At 58.2% G+C, this 19,111-nt stretch overlaps 1 protein-coding gene across 1 annotated transcript in view; it reads left to right on the forward strand.

Moving 5' to 3' along the window:
- LOC142285655 (pancreatic triacylglycerol lipase-like) overlaps nt 1-18,635 on the forward strand; it is a gene marked incomplete at its 3' end in the record, with an annotated part of 59,748 nt that extends 41,113 nt beyond the window's left edge. The window contains exons 7-9 of the mRNA XM_075333288.1: nt 7,162-7,270; nt 18,351-18,461; nt 18,531-18,635. Of these exons, the coding sequence (XP_075189403.1) occupies nt 7,162-7,270; nt 18,351-18,461; nt 18,531-18,635 (325 nt within the window). The remainder of the gene's footprint in view (nt 1-7,161; nt 7,271-18,350; nt 18,462-18,530) is intronic.
- Nucleotides 18,636-19,111: the final 476 nt, after the last annotated feature.

Consider the following 19,111-nt stretch of genomic DNA (forward strand, 5'->3'; position numbering starts at 1 on the left):
AGTGCCAGCGCACGGCTATTAATGGAGCACAAGTGCCAGCGCACGGCTATTAATGTAGCACAAGTGCCAGCGCACGGCTATTAATGGAGCACAAGTGCCAGCGCACGGCTATTAATGGAGCACAAGTGCCAGCGCACGGCTATTAATGTAGCACAAGTGCCAGCGCACGGCTATTAATGGAGCACAAGTGCCAGCGCACGGCTATTAATGGAGCACAAGTGCCAGCGCACGGCTATTAATGTAGCACAAGTGCCAGCGCACGGCTATTAATGGAGCACAAGTGCCAGCGCACGGTTATTAATGTAGCACAAGTGCCAGCGCACGGCTATTAATGGAGCAAAAGTGCCAGCGCACGGCTACTAATGGAGCACAAGTGCCAGCGCACGGCTACTAATGGAGCACAAGTGCCAGCGCACGGCTACTAATGGAGCACAAGTGCCAGCGCACGGCTACTAATGGAGCACAAGTGCCAGCGCACGGCTACTAATGGAGCACAAGTGCCAGCGCACGGCTACTAATGGAGCACAAGTGCCAGCGCACGGCTACTAATGGAGCACAAGTGCCAGCGCACGACTACTAATGGAGCACAAGTGCCAGCGCACGGCTATTAATGGAGCACAAGTGCCAGCGCACGGCTATTAATGGAGCACAAATGCCAGCGCACGGCTATTAATGGAGCACAAGTGCCAGCGCACGGTTATTAATGTAGCACAAGTGCCAGCGCACAGCTATTAATGTAGCGCAAGTGCCAGCGCACAGCTATTAATGTAGCACAAGTGCCAGCGCACGGCTATTAATGGAGCACAAGTGCCAGCGCACGACTACTAATGGAGCACAAGTGCCAGCGCACGGCTACTAATGGAGCACAAGTGCCAGCGCACGGCTACTAATGGAGCACAAGTGCCAGCGCACAGCTACTGATGGAGCACAAGTGCCAGCGCACAGCTACTGATGGAGCACAAGTGCCAGCGCACGGCTATTAATGGAGCACAAGTGCCAGCGCACGGCTACTAATGGAGCACAAGTGCCAGCGCACGGCTACTAATGGAGCACAAGTGCCAGCGCACAGCTACTAATGGAGCACAAGTGCCAGCGCACAGCTACTGATGGAGCACAAGTGCCAGCGCACGGCTACTAATGGAGCACAAGTGCCAGCGCACGGCTACTAATGGAGCACAAGTGCCAGCGCACGGCTACTAATGGAGCACAAGTGCCAGCGCACGGCTACTAATGGAGCACAAGTGCCAGCGCACGACTAACCGACTAACACAGGGCACCCACACGGGAAGGCTGTACACAGGGAGGCTGTACACAGGGAGGCTGTACACAGGGCACCCATTCCTGCCGGGTTTGAGTCTCCCTTTTATCTCAGCATTGGATGGAGAAGACCACCAGAAAAGTACAGTAATGACCCCATAAGCCCCTGAGGCCTCCCCGCCGTGTGTGTACATGTGATACAGTGGTCTCAGGCCTCCCCACAGTGTGTGTACATGTGATACAGTGGTCTGAGGCCTCCCCGCCGTGCCTGTACGTGTGATACAGTGGTCTGAGGCCCCCCCGCCGTGCCTGTACGTGTGATACAGTGGTCTGAGGCCTCCCCGCAGTGTGTGTACGTGTGATACAGTGGTCTGAGGCCTCTCCGCCGTGTGTGTACATGTGATACAGTGGTCTGAGGCCTCCCCGCCGTGCCTGTACGTGTGATACAGTGGTCTGAGGCCCCCCCGCCGTGCCTGTACGTGTGATACAGTGGTCTGAGGCCTCCCCGCAGTGTGTGTACGTGTGATACAGTGGTCTGAGGCCTCCCCACAGTGCGTGTACATGTGATACCGTGGTCTGAGGCCTCCCCGCCGTGCGTGTACGTGTGATACAGTGGTCTGAGGCCTCCCTGCCGTGCGTGTACGTATGATACAGTGGTCTGAGGCCTCCCCGCCGTGCGTGTACATGTGATACAGTGGTCTGAGGCCTCCCCGCCGTGTGTGTACATGTGATACAGTGGTCTGAGGCCTCCCCGCCGTGTGTGTACGTGTGATACAGTGGTCTGAGGCCTCCCCGCAGTGTGTGTACATGTGATACAGTGGTCTGAGGCCTCCCCGTCGTGCGTGTACGTATGATACAGTGGTCTGAGGCCTCCCCGCAGTGCGTGTATGTGTGATACAGTGGTCTGAGGCCTCCCCACAGTGCGTGTATGTGTGATACAGTGGTCTGAGGCCTCCCCGCCGTGTGTGTACATGTGATACAGTGGTCTGAGGCCTCCCCACAGTGCGTGTACATGTGATACAGTGGTCTGAGGCCTCCCCGCCGTGTGTGTACGTGTGATACAGTGGTCTGAGGCCTCCCCGCAGTGTGTGTACGTGTGATACAGTGGTCTGAGGCCTCCCCACAGTGCGTGTATGTGTGATACAGTGGTCTGAGGCCTCCCCGCAGTGTGTGTACGTGTGATACAGTGGTCTGAGGCCTCCCCGCAGTGTGTGTACGTGTGATACAGTGGTCTGAGGCCTCCCCACAGTGCGTGTATGTGTGATACAGTGGTCTGAGGCCTCCCCGCCGTGTGTGTACGTGTGATACAGTGGTCTGAGGCCTCCCCGCAGTGTGTGTACATGTGATACAGTGGTCTGAGGCCTCCCCGCAGTGTGTGTACATGTGATACAGTGGTCTGAGGCCTCCCCACAGTGCGTGTATGTGTGATACAGTGGTCTGAGGCCTCCCCGCCGTGTGTGTACGTGTGATACAGTGGTCTGAGGCCTCCCCGCCGTGTGTGTACGTGTGATACAGTGGTCTGAGGCCTCCCCACAGTGCGTGTATGTGTGATACAGTGGTCTGAGGCCTCCCCGCAGTGCATGTACATGTGATACAGTGGTCTGAGGCCTCCCCGCAGTGTGTGTACGTGTGATACAGTGGTCTGAGGCCTCCCCACAGTGCGTGTACATGTGATACAGTGGTCTGAGGCCTCCCCGCCGTGCGTGTACGTGTGATACAGTGGTCTGAGGCCTCCCTGCCGTGCGTGTACATGTGATACAGTGGTCTGAGGCCTCCCCGCCGTGCGTGTACGTATGATACAGTGGTCTGAGGCCTCCCCGCCGTGCCTGTACGTGTGATATAGTGGTCTGAGGCCTCCCCACAGTGCGTGTATGTGTGATACAGTGCGTGTATGTGTGATACAGTGGTCTGAGGCCTCCCTGCCGTGCGTGTACATGTGATACAGTGGTCTGAGGCCTCCCCGCATTGCGTGTACGTGTGATACAGTGGTCTGAGGCCTCCCCGCCGTGCGTGTACGTGTGATACAGTGGTCTGAGGCCTCCCCGCCGTGCCTGTACGTGTGATACAGTGGTCTGAGGCCTCCCCGCCGTGCTCGTACGTGTGATACAGTGGTCTGAGGCCTCCCCGCCGTGTGTGTACGTGTGATACAATGGTCTGAGGCCTCCCCGCCGTGTGTGTACGTGTGATACAGTGGTCTGAGGCCTCCCCGCCGTGTGTGTACATGTGATACAGTGGTCTGAGGCCTCCCCGCCGTGTGTGTACGTGTGATACAGTGGTCTGAGGCCTCCCCGCCGTGCTCGTACGTGTGATACAGTGGTCTGAGGCCTCCCCGCCGTGCGTGTAAATGTGATACAGTGGTCTGAGGCTTCCCCGCCGTGTGTGTACATGTGATACAGTGGTCTGAGGCCTCCCCGCCGTGTGTGTACATGTGATACAGTGGTCTGAGGCCTCCCCGCCGTGCTCGTACGTGTGATACAGTGGTCTGAGGCCTCCCCGCCGTGCTCGTACGTGTGATACAGTGGTCTGAGGCCTCCCCGCCGTGTGTGTACATGTGATACTGTGGTCTGAGGCCTCCCCGCCGTGTGTGTACGTGTGATACAGTGGTCTGAGGCCTCCCCGCCGTGCGTGTACATGTGATACAGTGGTCTGAGGCCTCCCCGCCGTGTGTGTACATGTGATACAGTGGTCTGAGGCCTCCCCGCCGTGTGTGTACGTGTGATACAGTGGTCTGAGGCCTCCCCACAGTGCGTGTACATGTGATACTGTGGTCTGAGGCCTCCCCGCCGTGTGTGTACGTGTGATACAGTGGTCTGAGGCCTCCCCGCCGTGTGTGTACATGTGATACAGTGGTCTGAGGCCTCCCCGTCGTGCGTGTACGTATGATACAGTGGTCTGAGGCCTCCCCGCAGTGCGTGTATGTGTGATACAGTGGTCTGAGGCCTCCCCACAGTGCGTGTATGTGTGATACAGTGGTCTGAGGCCTCCCCGCAGTGTGTGGACATGTGATACAGTGGTCTGAGGCCTCCCCGCCGTGTGTGTACATGTGATACAGTGGTCTGAGGCCTCCCCGCCGTACGTGTACATGTGATACTGTGGTCTGAGGCCTCCCCGCAGTGTGTGTACGTGTGATACAGTGGTCTGAGGCCTCCCCGCCGTGTGTGTACGTGTGATACAGTGGTCTGAGGCCTCCCCGCCGTGTGTGTACATGTGATACAGTGGTCTGAGGCCTCCCCGCAGTGCATGTACATGTGATACAGTGGTCTGAGGCCTCCCCGCAGTGTGTGTACGTGTGATACAGTGGTCTGAGGCCTCCCCACAGTGCGTGTACATGTGATACAGTGGTCTGAGGCCTCCCCGCCGTGCGTGTACGTATGATACAGTGGTCTGAGGCCTCCCTGCCGTGCGTGTACATGTGATACAGTGGTCTGAGGCCTCCCCGCCGTGCGTGTACGTATGATACAGTGGTCTGAGGCCTCCCCGCCGTGCCTGTACGTGTGATATAGTGGTCTGAGGCCTCCCCACAGTGCGTGTATGTGTGATACAGTGCGTGTATGTGTGATACAGTGGTCTGAGGCCTCCCTGCCGTGCGTGTACATGTGATACAGTGGTCTGAGGCCTCCCCGCCGTGCGTGTACGTGTGATACAGTGGTCTGAGGCCTCCCCGCCGTGCGTGTACGTGTGATACAGTGGTCTGAGGCCTCCCCGCCGTGCGTGTACGTGTGATACAGTGGTCTGAGGCCTCCCCGCCGTGTGTGTACGTGTGATACAGTGGTCTGAGGCCTCCCCGCCGTGTGTGTACATGTGATACAGTGGTCTGAGGCCCCCCCGCCGTGTGTGTACGTGTGATACAGTGGTCTGAGGCCTCCCCGCCGTGCTCGTACGTGTGATACAGTGGTCTGAGGCCTCCCCGCCGTGCGTGTACATGTGATACAGTGGTCTGAGGCTTCCCCGCCGTGTGTGTACATGTGATACAGTGGTCTGAGGCCTCCCCGCCGTGTGTGTACATGTGATACAGTGGTCTGAGGCCTCCCCGCCGTGCTCGTACGTGTGATACAGTGGTCTGAGGCCTCCCCGCCGTGCGTGTACATGTGATACAGTGGTCTGAGGCCTCCCCGCCGTGTGTGTACATGTGATACAGTGGTCTGAGGCCTCCCCGCCGTGCGTGTACATGTGATACAGTGGTCTGAGGCCTCCCCGCCGTGCTCGTACATGTGATACAGTGGTCTGAGGCCTCCCCGCCGTGCTCGTACGTGTGATACAATGGTCTGAGGCCTCCCCGCCGTGTGTGTACGTGTGATACAGTGGTCTGAGGCCTCCCCGCCGTGCTCGTACGTGTGATACAGTGGTCTGAGGCCTCCCCGCCGTGCTCGTACGTGTGATACAATGGTCTGAGGCCTCCCCGCCGTGCGTGTACGTATGATACAGTGGTCTGAGGCCTCCCCGCCGTGCTCGTACGTGTGATACAGTGGTCTGAGGCCTCCCCGCCGTGCTCGTACGTGTGATACAATGGTCTGAGGCCTCCCCGCCGTGTGTGTACGTATGATACAATGGTCTGAGGCCTCCCCGCCGTGCTCGTACGTGTGATACAGTGGCCTGAGGCCTCCCCGCCGTGCTCGTACGTGTGATACAGTGGTCTGAGGCCTCCCCGCCGTGCGTGTACGTGTGATACAGTGGTCTGAGGCCTCCCCGCCGTGCTCGTACGTGTGATACAGTGGTCTGAGGCCTCCCCGCCGTGCTCGTACGTGTGATACAGTGGTCTGAGGCCTCCCCGCCATGCTTGTACGTGTGATACAGTGGTCTGAGGCCTCCCCGCCGTGCTCGTACATGTGATACAGTGGTCTGAGGCCTCCCCGCCGTGCTCGTACGTGTGATACAGTGGTCTGAGGCCTCCCCGCCGTGCTCGTACGTGTGATACAATGGTCTGAGGCCTCCCCGCCGTGCGTGTACGTATGATACAGTGGTCTGAGGCCTCCCCGCCGTGCTCGTACGTGTGATACAGTGGTCTGAGGCCTCCCCGCCGTGCGTGTACGTGTGATACAGTGGTCTGAGGCCTCCCCGCCGTGTGTGTACATGTGATACAGTGGTCTGAGGCCTCCCCGCCGTGTGTGTACATGTGATACAGTGGTCTGAGGCCTCCCCGCCGTGTGTGTACATGTGATACAGTGGTCTGAGGCCTCCCCGCCGTGCTCGTACATGTGATACAGTGGTCTGAGGCCTCCCCGCCGTGCTCGTACGTGTGATACAGTGGTCTGAGGCCTCCCCGCCGTGCTCGTACGTGTGATACAGTGGTCTGAGGCCTCCCCGCCGTGCCTGTACGTGTAATACAGTGGTCTTAGGCCTCCCCGCCGTGTGTGTACATGTGATACAGTGGTCTGAGGCCTCCCCGCCGTGCTCGTACGTGTGATACAGTGGTCTGAGGCCTCCCCGCCGTGTGTGTACATGTGATACAGTGGTCTGAGGCCTCCCCGCCGTGCTCGTACGTGTGATACAGTGGTCTGAGGCCTCCCCGCCGTGCTCGTACGTGTGATACAGTGGTCTGAGGCCTCCCCGCCGTGTGTGTACGTGTGATACAGTGGTCTGAGGCCTCCCCGCCGTGCTCGTACGTGTGATACAATGGTCTGAGGCCTCCCCGCCGTGCGTGTACGTATGATACAGTGGTCTGAGGCCTCCCCGCCGTGTGTGTACGTGTGATACAGTGGTCTGAGGCCTCCCCGCCGTGCTCGTACGTGTGATACAGTGGTCTGAGGCCTCCCCGCCGTGCTCGTACGTGTGATACAGTGGTCTGAGGCCTCCCCGCCGTGATCGTACGTGTGATACAGTGGTCTGAGGCCTCCCCGCCGTGATCGTACGTGTGATACAGTGGGGTGCACGATGCGTCACACCCATGCGTCTCTGTTTCCTCAGCAGGAGCTGGAATACCCTCCAGCCAAAGTCCACATCATTGGGCACAGTCTGGGGGCTCACGCTGCGGGGGAGGCTGGATGGAGACTCCCCGGGATCAGGCGGATCACAGGTACGTAGAAGAGACACCTCCTGACATGGGAGGTCCTCAGGAGATGGCAGCAGAGTCTACCGCACCTACAAATCCATCCACCACCTGGATGCCCCATGTCAGTGCAGCCCCCTCCACTGCACAGAATGCCCATGGTCACCAACGTGGTGCCCTGCATGTGAAGATCTCCATGGTGGGGACAGGACCAGGTGTCACCTTTGTCACCGTGTGACTTGTGTGGGGCTCAGGGCTGGTGTTTGTTTGTCTACTGTGACTTTAGGCACTCCAGGGGTTAATGTCAGTTTCTATTGCAGCACATTCCCTAATGCAGCTCAGCTGATCCCCTCTTCCGGAGTGGATAAATTCCCTCTGCCCCCAGCAGGGGGTGCCGGTTATTCATTCTGTAGCTTGGCCTTTTGCCGCGGTCCCTGGTGATGGGATGTTTGGGTGTAATCCCTGGTGATGGGATGTTTGGGTGTAATCCCTGGTGATGGGATGTTTGGGTGTAATCCCTGGTGATGGGATGTTTGGGTGTAATCCCTGGTGATGGGATGTTTGGGTGTAATCCCTGGTGATGGGATGTTTGGGTGTAATCCCTGGTGATGGGATGTTTGGGTGTAATCCCTGGTGATGGGATGTTTGGGTGTAATCCCTGGTGATGGGATGTTTGGGTGTAATCCCTGGTGATGGGATGTTTGGGTGTAATCCCTGGTGATGGGATGTTTGGATGTAATCCCTGGTGATGGGATGTTTGGATGTAATCCCTGGTGATGGGATGTTTGGATGTAATCCCTGGTGATGGGATGTTTGGGTGTAATCCCTGGTGATGGGATGTTTGGGTGTAATCCCTGGTGATGGGATGTTTGGGTGTAATCCCTGGTGATGGGATGTTTGGGTGTAATCCCTGGTGATGGGATGTTTGGGTGTAATCCCTGGTGATGGGATGTTTGGGTGTAATCCCTGGTGATGGGATGTTTGGATGTAATCCCTGGTGATGGGATGTTTGGATGTAATCCCTGGTGATGGGATGTTTGGGTGTAATCCCTGGTGATGGGATGTTTGGGTGTAATCCCTGGTGTAGTTACTTTCCTTGTTCCCCGTTCGCTCCAGTTCACCTCTGTATGTCCCCCCTGGTTGTTTGTTGGGGTCTGTATGTGGTGCCCTCTGTCTGTGAGACAGTATTGGTGGGGTGTTTGTGGGGTTCTCCATCCCAGTCTGTCCCCTTGGCTAGTGGGTGTGGAGAGGACCATCAGGGCCAGGACAGGAGACAGGCAGAGGCTGGAGGCTCAGACGTCACTACCGTTAAGTGTAATTCTGGGATGGCGGTCAGCCTAGGGCTCCCATTAGTGTGAGGGTGAGCAGCAGGGCCCCGTCCAGTCTTTCTCCCATCCCCTCAAAATACGGCGTGACACCAGGGCCTTGTGGTGGCTCCAGCTCCATGTGCTTCTGTCCCTTCAGCCAAAATTCAGTTAATGCCGCAGTCCTCTGCAATCCTCCATATTCTCCCCACGTTCCTCCATTACCCTCCACCCCCACGTTCCTCCATTACCCCCACCCCCACGTTCCTCCATTACCCCCCACCCTCACGTTCCTCCATTACCCCCACCCCCGCATTCCTCCATTACCCCCCACCCCCGCATTCCTCCATTACTCCCCACCCCCGCATTCCTCCATTACCCCCCACCCCCACGTTCCTCCATTACCCCCCACCCCCGCGTTCCTCCATTACCCCCCACCCCCACGTTCCTCCATTACCCCCCACCCCCGCGTTCCTCCATTACCCCCCACCCCCGCATTCCTCCATTACTCCCCACCCCCGCATTCCTCCATTACCCCCCACCCCCGCATTCCTCCAATACCCCCACCCCTACGTTCCTCCATTACCCCCCACCCCCGCATTCCTCCATTACCCCCCACCCCCGCATTCCTCCATTACCCCCCACCCCCGCATTCCTCCATTACCCCCCACCCCCACGTTCCTCCATTACCCCCCACCCCCGCGTTCCTCCATTACCCCCCACCCCCGCATTCCTCCATTACTCCCCACCCCCGCATTCCTCCATTACCCCCCACCCCCGCATTCCTCCATTACCCCCCACCCCCACGTTCCTCCATTACCCCCCACCCTCACGTTCCTCCATTACCCCCCACCCTCACGTTCCTCCATTACCCCCCACCCCCGCGTTCCTCCATTACCCCCCACCCCCACGTTCCTCCATTACCCCCCACCCCCGCGTTCCTCCATTACTCCCCACCCCCGCATTCCTCCATTACCCCCCAGCCCCGCGTTCCTCCATTACCCCCCACCCCCGCGTTCCTCCATTACCCCCCACCCCCGCGTTCCTCCATTACCCCCCACCCCCGCGTTCCTCCATTACCCCCCACCCTCACGTTCCTCCATTACCCCCCACCCTCACGTTCCTCCATTACCCCCCCCACCCCCACGTTCCTCCATTACCCCCCACTCCCGCCTTCCTCCATTACCCCCCACCCCCACGTTCCTCCATTACCCCCCACCCTCACGTTCCTCCATTACCCCCCACCCCCACGTTCCTCCATTACCCCCCACCCTCACGTTCCTCCATTACCCCCCACCCCCACGTTCCTCCATTACCCCCCACTCCCGCGTTCCTCCATTACCCCCCACCCCCACGTTCCTCCATTACCCCCCACCCCCACGTTCCTCCATTACCCCCCACTCCCCGCGTTCCTCCATTACACCCCACTCCCGCGTTCCTCCATTACACCCCACCCCCACGTTCCTCCATTACCCCCCACCCTTACGTTCCTCCATTACCCCCCACCCTCACGTTCCTCCATTACCCCCCACCCCCACGTTCCTCCATTACCCCCCACCCTCACGTTCCTCCATTACCCCCCACCCCCACGTTCCTCCATTACCCCCCACCCTCACGTTCCTCCATTACCCCCCACCCCCGCGTTCCTCCATTACCCCCCACCCCCACGTTCCTCCATTACACCCCACCCCCACGTTCCTCCATTACCCCCCACCCTTACGTTCCTCCATTACCCCCCACCCTCACGTTCCTCCATTACCCCCCACCCCCACGTTCCTCCATTACCCCCCACCCTCACGTTCCTCCATTACCCCCACCCCCGCATTCCTCCATTACCCCCCACCCCCACGTTCCTCCATTACCCCCCACCCCCACGTTCCTCCATTACCCCCCACCCCCGCATTCCTCCATTACCCCCCACCCCCACGTTCCTCCATTACCCCCCACCCCCGCATTCCTCCATTACCCCCCACCCCCACGTTCCTCCATTACCCCCCACCCTCACGTTCCTCCATTACCCCCCACCCCCACGTTCCTCCATTACCCCCACCCCCGCGTTCCTCCATTTTCCCCAGTGTCTTTAGCATCTCCTCACCGCTGGGCCCTTCATCTGCTTCTTCTTCTGGAGCATCTTCCTGCTCCTATCATCCAGACCCGGGTCCATTCCGATCATACATTACAGGTTCTGCAGCTTTGTAACTTATTTCCTCACCATTATCAAGATCTGTGCTTGCTTACATTGAATAGAACAAATCATTGTTTATATTCCTGCTCTTCTGATATTATTTTGTGCTGCACTGTTTCTCTGTCCTGTTCTTCTGATGCTCTTCCGTGCTGCACTGTCCCTCTGTCCTGTTCTTCTGATGCTCTTCTGTGCTGCACTGTCCCTCTGTCCTGCTCTTCTGATGCTCTTCTGTGCTGCACTGTTCCTCTGTCCTGCTCTTCTGATGTTCTTCCGTGCTGCACCGTCCCTCTGTCCTGCTCTTCTGATGCTCTTCCGTGCTGCACTGTCCCTCTATCCTGCTCTTCTGATGCTCTTCTGTGCTGCACCGTCCCTCTGTCCTGCTCTTCTGATGCTCTTCCGTGCTGCACTGTCCCTCTGTCCTGTTCTTCTGATGCTGTTCCGTGCTGCACTGTCCCTCTGTCCTGCTCTTCTGATGCTCTTCCGTGCTGCACCGTCCCTCTGTCCTGCTCTTCTGATGTTCTTCCGTGCTGCACTGTCCCTCTGTCCTGCTCTTCTGATGTTCTTCCGTGCTGCACCGTCCCTCTGTCCTGTTCTTCTGATGCTCTTCCGTGCTGCACTGTCCCTCTGTCCTGTTCTTCTGATGCTCTTCCGTGCTGCACTGTCCCTCTGTCCTGTTCTTCTGATGCTGTTCCGTGCTGCACTGTCCCTCTGTCCTGCTCTTCTGATGTTCTTCCGTGCTGCACTGTCCCTCTGTCCTGCTATTCTGATGTTCTTCCGTGCTGCACCGTCCCTCTGTCCTGTTCTTCTGATGCTCTTCCATGCTGCACTGTCCCTCTGTCCTGTTCTTCTGATGCTGTTCCGTGCTGCACTGTCCCTCTGTCCTGCTCTTCTGATGCTGTTCCTGCTGCACCGTCCCTCTGTCCTGCTCTTCTGATGCTCTTCGTGCTGCACTGTCCCTCTGTCCTGCTCCTCGGATGCTCTTCCGTGCTGCACCGTCCCTCTGTCCTGCTCTTCTGATGCTCTTCTGTGCTGCACCGTCCCTCTGTCCTGCTCTTCTGATGCTCTTCCGTGCTGCACTGTCCCTCTGTCCTGTTCTTCTGATGCTTTTCTGTGCTGCACCGTCCCTCTGTCCTGCTCTTCTGATGCTCTTCCATGCTGCACTGTCCCTCTGTCCTGCTCTTCTGATGCTCTTCTGTGCTGCACTGTCCCTCTGTCCTGCTCCTCTGATGCTGTTCCGTGCTGCACCGTCCCTCTGTCCTGCTCCTCTGATGCTGTTCCGTGCTGCACTGTCCCTCTGTCCTGCTCTTCTGATGCTCTTCCGTGCTGCACCGTCCCTCTGTCCTGCTCCTCTGATGCTCTTCCGTGCTGCACTGTCCCTCTGTCCTGCTCTTCTGATGTTCTTCCGTGCTGCACTGTCCATCTGTCCTGCTCCTCTGATGCTCTTCCGTGCTGCACTGTCCCTCTGTCCTGCTCTTCTGATGCTCTTCCGTGCTGCACTGTCCCTCTGTCCTGCTCTTCTGATGCTCTTCCGTGCTGCACTGTCCCTCTGTCCTGTTCTTCTGATGTTCTTCCGTGCTGCACTGTCCCTCTGTCCTGCTCCTCTGATGTTCTTCCGTGCTGCACCGTCCCTCTGTCCTGCTCCTCTGATGCTGTTCCGTGCTGCACCGTCCCTCTGTCCTGCTCTTCTGATGTTCTTCCGTGCTGCACTGTCCCTCTGTCCTGCTCTTCTGATGCTGTTCCGTGCTGCACTGTCCCTCTGTCCTGCTCCTCTGATGCTGTTCCGTGCTGCACTGTCCCTCTGTCCTGCTCCTCTGATGCTTTCCGTGCTGCACTGTCCCTCTGTCCTGCTCCTCTGATGCTGTTCCGTGCTGCACCGTCCCTCTGTCCTGTTCTTCTGATTCTCTTCCGTGCTGCACCGTCCCTCTGTCCTGCTCCTCTGATTCTGTTCCGTGCTGCACTGTCCCTCTGTCCTGCTCCTCTGATGCTGTTCCGTGCTGCACTGTCCCTCTGTCCTGCTCCTCTGATGCTTTCCGTGCTGCACTGTCCCTCTGTCCTGCTCCTCTGATGCTGTTCCGTGCTGCACTGTCCCTCTGTCCTGCTCCTCTGATGCTGTTCCGTGCTGCACCGTCCCTCTGTCCTGTTCTTCTGATGTTCTTCCGTGCTGCACTGTCCCTCTGTCCTGCTCTTCTGATGCTGTTCCGTGCTGCACTGTCCCTCTGTCCTGCTCCTCTGATGCTGTTCCGTGCTGCACTGTCCCTCTGTCCTGCTCCTCTGATGTTCTTCCGTGCTGCACTGTCCCTCTGTCCTGCTCCTCTGATGCTGTTCCGTGCTGCACCGTCCCTCTGTCCTGCTCCTCTGATGCTGTTCCGTGCTGCACCGTCCCTCTGTCCTGCTCCTCTGATGCTGTTCCGTGCTGCACTGTCCCTCTGTCCTGCTCCTCTGATGCTGTTCCGTGCTGCACCGTCCCTCTGTCCTATTCTTCTGATGCTGTTCCGTGCTGCACCGTCCCTCTGTCCTGCTCTTCTGATGCTGTTCCGTGCTGCACTGTCCCTCTGTCCTGCTCCTCTGATGCTCTTCCGTGCTGCACTGTCCCTCTGTCCTGCTCCTCTGATGCTGTTCCGTGCTGCACCGTCCCTCTGTCCTGCTCCTCTGATGCTGTTCCGTGCTGCACTGTCCCTCTGTCCTGCTCCTCTGATGCTGTTCCGTGCTGCACTGTCCCTCTGTCCTGCTCTTCTGATGTTCTTCCGTGCTGCACTGTCCCTCTGTCCTGCTCCTCTGATGCTGTTCCGTGCTGCACCGTCCCTCTGTCCTGTTCTTCTGATGTTCTTCCATGCTGCACTGTCCCTCTGTCCTGTTCTTCTGATGCTGTTCCGTGCTGCACTGTCCCTCTGTCCTGCTCTTCTGATGCTGTTCCGTGCTGCACTGTCCCTCTGTCCTGCTCTTCTGATGTTCTTCCGTGCTGCACCGTCCCTCTGTCCTGCTCTTCTGATGCTCTTCGTGCTGCACTGTCCCTCTGTCCTGCTCCTCTGATGCTGTTCCGTGCTGCACCGTCCCTCTGTCCTGCTCCTCTGATGCTGTTCCGTGCTGCACTGTCCCTCTGTCCTGCTCCTCTGATGCTGTTCCGTGCTGCACTGTCCCTCTGTCCTGCTCTTCTGATGTTCTTCCGTGCTGCACTGTCCCTCTGTCCTGCTCCTCTGATGCTGTTCCGTGCTGCACTGTCCCTCTGTCCTGCTCCTCTGATGCTGTTCCGTGCTGCACTGTCCCTCTGTCCTGCTCTTCTGATGTTCTTCCGTGCTGCACTGTCCCTCTGTCCTGCTCTTCTGATGTTCTTCCGTGCTGCACCGTCCCTCTGTCCTGCTCCTCTGATGCTGTTCCGTGCTGCACCGTCCCTCTGTCCTGTTCTTCTGATGTTCTTCCATGCTGCACTGTCCCTCTGTCCTGTTCTTCTGATGCTGTTCCGTGCTGCACTGTCCCTCTGTCCTGCTCTTCTGATGCTGTTCCGTGCTGCACTGTCCCTCTGTCCTGCTCTTCTGATGTTCTTCCGTGCTGCACCGTCCCTCTGTCCTGCTCTTCTGATGCTCTTCGTGCTGCACCGTCCCTCTGTCCTGCTCTTCTGATGCTCTTCCGTGCTGCACTGTCCCTCTGTCCTGCTCTTCTGATGCTGTTCCGTGCTGCACCGTCCCTCTGTCCTGCTCTTCTGATGCTCTTCGTGCTGCACCGTCCCTCTGTCCTGCTCCTCGGATGCTCTTCCGTGCTGCACCGTCCCTCTGTCCTGCTCTTCTGATGCTCTTCTGTGCTGCACCGTCCCTCTGTCCTGCTCTTCTGATGCTCTTCCGTGCTGCACTGTCCCTCTGTCCTGCTCTTCTGATGCTTTTCTGTGCTGCACCGTCCCTCTGTCCTGCTCTTCTGATGCTCTTCGTGCTGCACCGTCCCTCTGTCCTGCTCCTCGGATGCTCTTCCGTGCTGCACCGTCCCTCTGTCCTGCTCTTCTGATGCTCTTCTGTGCTGCACCGTCCCTCTGTCCTGCTCTTCTGATGCTTTTCTGTGCTGCACCGTCCCTCTGTCCTGCTCTTCTGATGCTTTTCTGTGCTGCACCGTCCCTCTGTCCTGCTCTTCTGATGCTCTTCCATGCTGCACTGTCCCTCTGTCCTGCTCTTCTGATGCTCTTCTGTGCTGCACTGTCCCTCTGTCCTGCTCCTCTGATGCTGTTCCGTGCTGCACTGTCCCTCTGTCCTGCTCCTCTGATGCTGTTCCGTGCTGCACCGTCCCTCTGTCCTGCTCTTCTGATGCTCTTCCGTGCTGCACCGTCCCTCTGTCCTGCTCCTCTGATGCTCTTCCGTGCTGCACTGTCCCTCTGTCCTGCTCCTCTGATGTTCTTCCGTGCTGCACCGTCCCTCTGTCCTGCTCCTCTGATGCTGTTCCGTGCTGCACTGTCCCTCTGTCCTGCTCTTCTGATGTTCTTCCGTGCTGCACTGTCCCTCTGTCCTGCTCTTCTGATGCTGTTCCGTGCTGCACCGTCCCTCTGTCCTGCTCCTCTGATGCTGTTCCGTGCTGCACTGTCCCTCTGTCCTGCTCTTCTGATGTTCTTCCGTGCTGCACTGTCCCTCTGTCCTGCTCTTCTGATGCTGTTCCGTGCTGCACTGTCCCTCTGTCCTGCTCCTCTGATGCTGTTCCGTGCTGCACTGTCCCTCTGTCCTGCTCCTCTGATGCTGTTCCGTGCTGCACTGTCCCTCTGTCCTGCTCCTCTGATGCTGTTCCGTGCTGCACTGTCCCTCTGTCCTGCTCCTCTGATGCTGTTCCGTGCTGCACTGTCCCTCTGTCCTGCTCCTCTGATGCTGTTCCGTGCTGCACTGTCCCTCTGTCCTGCTCCTCTGATGCTGTTCCGTGCTGCACCGTCCCTCTGTCCTGCTCCTCTGATGCTGTTCCGTGCTGCACTGTCCCTCTGTCCTGCTCTTCTGATGTTCTTCCGTGCTGCACTGTCCCTCTGTCCTGCTCTTCTGATGCTGTTCCGTGCTGCACTGTCCCTCTGTCCTGCTCCTCTGATGCTGTTCCGTGCTGCACTGTCCCTCTGTCCTGCTCCTCTGATGTTCTTCCGTGCTGCACCGTCCCTCTGTCCTGCTCCTCTGATGCTGTTCCGTGCTGCACTGTCCCTCTGTCCTGCTCCTCTGATGCTGTTCCGTGCTGCACTGTCCCTCTGTCCTGCTCCTCTGATGCTGTTCCGTGCTGCACCGTCCCTCTGTCCTGCTCCTCTGATGCTGTTCCGTGCTGCACCGTCCCTCTGTCCTGCTCCTCTGATGCTGTTCCGTGCTGCACCGTCCCTCTGTCCTGTTCTTCTGATGCTGTTCCGTGCTGCACCGTCCCTCTGTCCTGTTCTTCTGATGCTGTTCCGTGCTGCACTGTCCCTCTGTCCTGCTCTTCTGATGCTGTTCCGTGCTGCACCGTCCCTCTGTCCTGTTCTTCTGATGCTGTTCCGTGCTGCACCGTCCCTCTGTCCTGTTCTTCTGATTCTCTTCCGTGCTGCACCGTCCCTCTGTCCTGCTCTTCTAATGCTGTTCCGTGCTGCACTGTCCCTCTGTCCTGCTCCTCTGATGCTCTTCCGTGCTGCACTGTCCCTCTGTCCTGCTCCTCTGATGCTGTTCCGTGCTGCACCGTCCCTCTGTCCTGCTCTTTTGATGCTCTTCTGTGCTGCACTGTCCCTCTGTCCTGCTCCTCTGATGCTGTTCCGTGCTGCACCGTCCCTCTGTCCTGCTCTTCTGATGCTGTTCCGTGCTGCACTGTCCCTCTGTCCTGCTCTTCTGATGCTGTTCCATGCTGCACTGTCCCTCTGTCCTGCTCCTCTGATGCTGTTCCGTGCTGCACTGTCCCTCTGTCCTGCTCCTCTGATGCTGTTCCATGCTGTACCGTCCCTCTGTCCTGCTCCTCTGATGCTGTTCCATGCTGTACCGTTCCTCTGTCCTGCTCCTCTGATGCTGTTCCGTGCTGCACCGTCCCTCTGTCCTGCTCCTCTGATGCTGTTCCGTGCTGCACCGTCCCTCTGTCCTGCTCCTCTGATGCTGTTCTGTGCTGCACCGTCCCTCTGTCCTGCTCCTCTGATGCTCTTCCGTGCTGCACTGTCCCTCTGTCCTGCTCCGCTGATGCTGTTCCGTGCTGCACCGTCCCTCTGTCCTGCTCCTCTGATGCTGTTCCGTGCTGCACCGTCCCTCTGTCCTGCTCCTCTGATGCTGTTCCGTGCTGCACTGTCCCTCTGTCCTGCTCTACTGATGCTGTTCCATGCTGCACTGTCCCTCTGTCCTGCTCCTCTGATGTTCTTCCGTGCTGCACTGTCCCTCTGTCCTGCTCCTCTGATGCTGTTCCGTGCTGCACTGTCCCTCTGTCCTGCTCTTCTGATGTTCTTCCGTGCTGCACCGTCCCTCTGTCCTGCTCTTCTGATGCTGTTCCGTGCTGCACCGTCCCTCTGTCCTGTTCTTCTGATGCTGTTCCGTGCTGCACCGTCCTCTGTCCTGCTCTTCTGATGCTGTTCCGTGCTGCACCGTCCCTCTGTCCTGCTCCTCTGATGCTGTTCCGTGCTGCACTGTCCCTCTGTCCTGCTCCGCTGATGCTGTTCCGTGCTGCACCGTCCCTCTGTCCTGCTCCTCTGATGCTGTTCCGTGCTGCACCGTCCCTCTGTCCTGCTCCTCTGATGCTGTTCCGTGCTGCACCGTCCCTCTGTCCTGCTCTTCTGATGCTGTTCTGTGCTGCACCGTCCCTCTGTCCTGCTCCTCTGATGCTGTTCTGTGCTGCACCGTCCCTCTGTCCTGCTCCTCTGATGCTGTTCCGTGCTGCACTGTCCCTCTGTCCTGCTCCGCTGATGCTGTTCCGTGCTGCACCGTCCCTCTGTCCTGCTCCTCTGATGCTGTTCCGTGCTGCACCGTCCCTCTGTCCTGCTCCTCTGATGCTGTTCCGTGCTGCACCGTCCCTCTGTCCTGCTCCTCTGATGCTGTTCCGTGCTGCACCGTCCCTCTGTCCTGCTCCTCTGATGCTGTTCCGTGCTGCACCGTCCCTCTGTCCTGCTCTTCTGATGCTGTTCTGTGCTGCACCGTCCCTCTGTCCTGCTCCTCTGATGCTGTTCTGTGCTGCACCGTCCCTCTGTCCTGCTCCTCTGATGCTGTTCCGTGCTGCACCGTCCCTCTGTCCTGCTCCTCTGATGCTGTTCCGTGCTGCACCGTCCCTCTGTCCTGATGTGGCAGTGATGGCAGTGGCTGGTGATGATCCTCAGCTCCTGTTCAGTCCCTCAGTTTCGGAATGTTCGCTTTTCTCCTGCCCCAGCAGTTCTGCTTCACCAGGCTCTGCTCCTGGACACTTGCGCTGCTTGGGCCGGTAGTTTTACACTTTCATCCTGACTGTGGTGCTGCCGTGCCTTTTTGTTTCCTCGCTGGGGTTTGTAGTTCTCCTCTGATGGCACTAGCCTCGGTCTGGCCTCGGTCTAGCCTCGGTCTGGCCTCGGTCTGGCCTCGGTCTGGCCTCGGTTTGGCCTCGGTCTGGCCTCGGTCTGGCCTACGTGCTGTGACCATTACCGCGTGTGGTCAGAGTCTGTAGCCCTGGGCTGTGCTTCTCTCACCCGGTCCGTTCTCTTCTCAAGGTCTGGACCCGGCCCGGCCCTGGTTTGAGAACACTCCTGAAGACGTTCGCCTGGACCCGTCTGATGCGGATTTTGTTGATGTGATCCACACGGACACCAATAAATTTACTGGTAATGATTTGTAGGTTTAGCTCAGTGGTTGTCAGAAGTTGCCCGTAACTCTCATCTTCACGTCTCCAGGTGTCGGGATCATTAAACCTATCGGACACTTTGACTTTTACCCCAATGGAGGTCGGCACATGACCGGGTGTCCAAGCAAGCTAGCGATCCTGACTAACAAGGGGGGTAAGCTACTCTCAGTGACCCTCCTCCAGTGTGACCGCTCTACAGTACAGAGCTCTATAGTGTGACCTCTCTACAGTACAGAGCTCTATAGTGTGACCGCTCTACAGTACAGAGCTCTATAGTGTGACCTCTCTACAGTACAGAGCTCTATAGTGTGACCGCTCTACAGTACAGAGCTCTATAGTGTGACCTCTCTACAGTACAGAGCTCTATAGTGTGACCGCTCTACAGTACAGAGCTCTATAGTGTGACCTCTCTACAGTACAGAGCTCTATAGTGTGACCTCTCTACAGTACAGAGCTCTATAGTGTGACCTCTCTACAGTACAGGCTCTATAGTGTGACCTCTCTACAGTGCAGAGCTCTATAGTGTGACCTCTCTACAGTACAGGGCTCTATAGTGTGACCGCTCTACAGTACAGAGCTCTATAGTGTGACCTCTCTACAGTACAGAGCTCTATAGTGTGACCGCTCTAC

Source organism: Anomaloglossus baeobatrachus, unplaced genomic scaffold, assembly GCF_048569485.1.
Source record: "Anomaloglossus baeobatrachus isolate aAnoBae1 unplaced genomic scaffold, aAnoBae1.hap1 Scaffold_603, whole genome shotgun sequence".
Classification (NCBI taxonomy): domain Eukaryota; kingdom Metazoa; phylum Chordata; class Amphibia; order Anura; family Aromobatidae; genus Anomaloglossus; species Anomaloglossus baeobatrachus.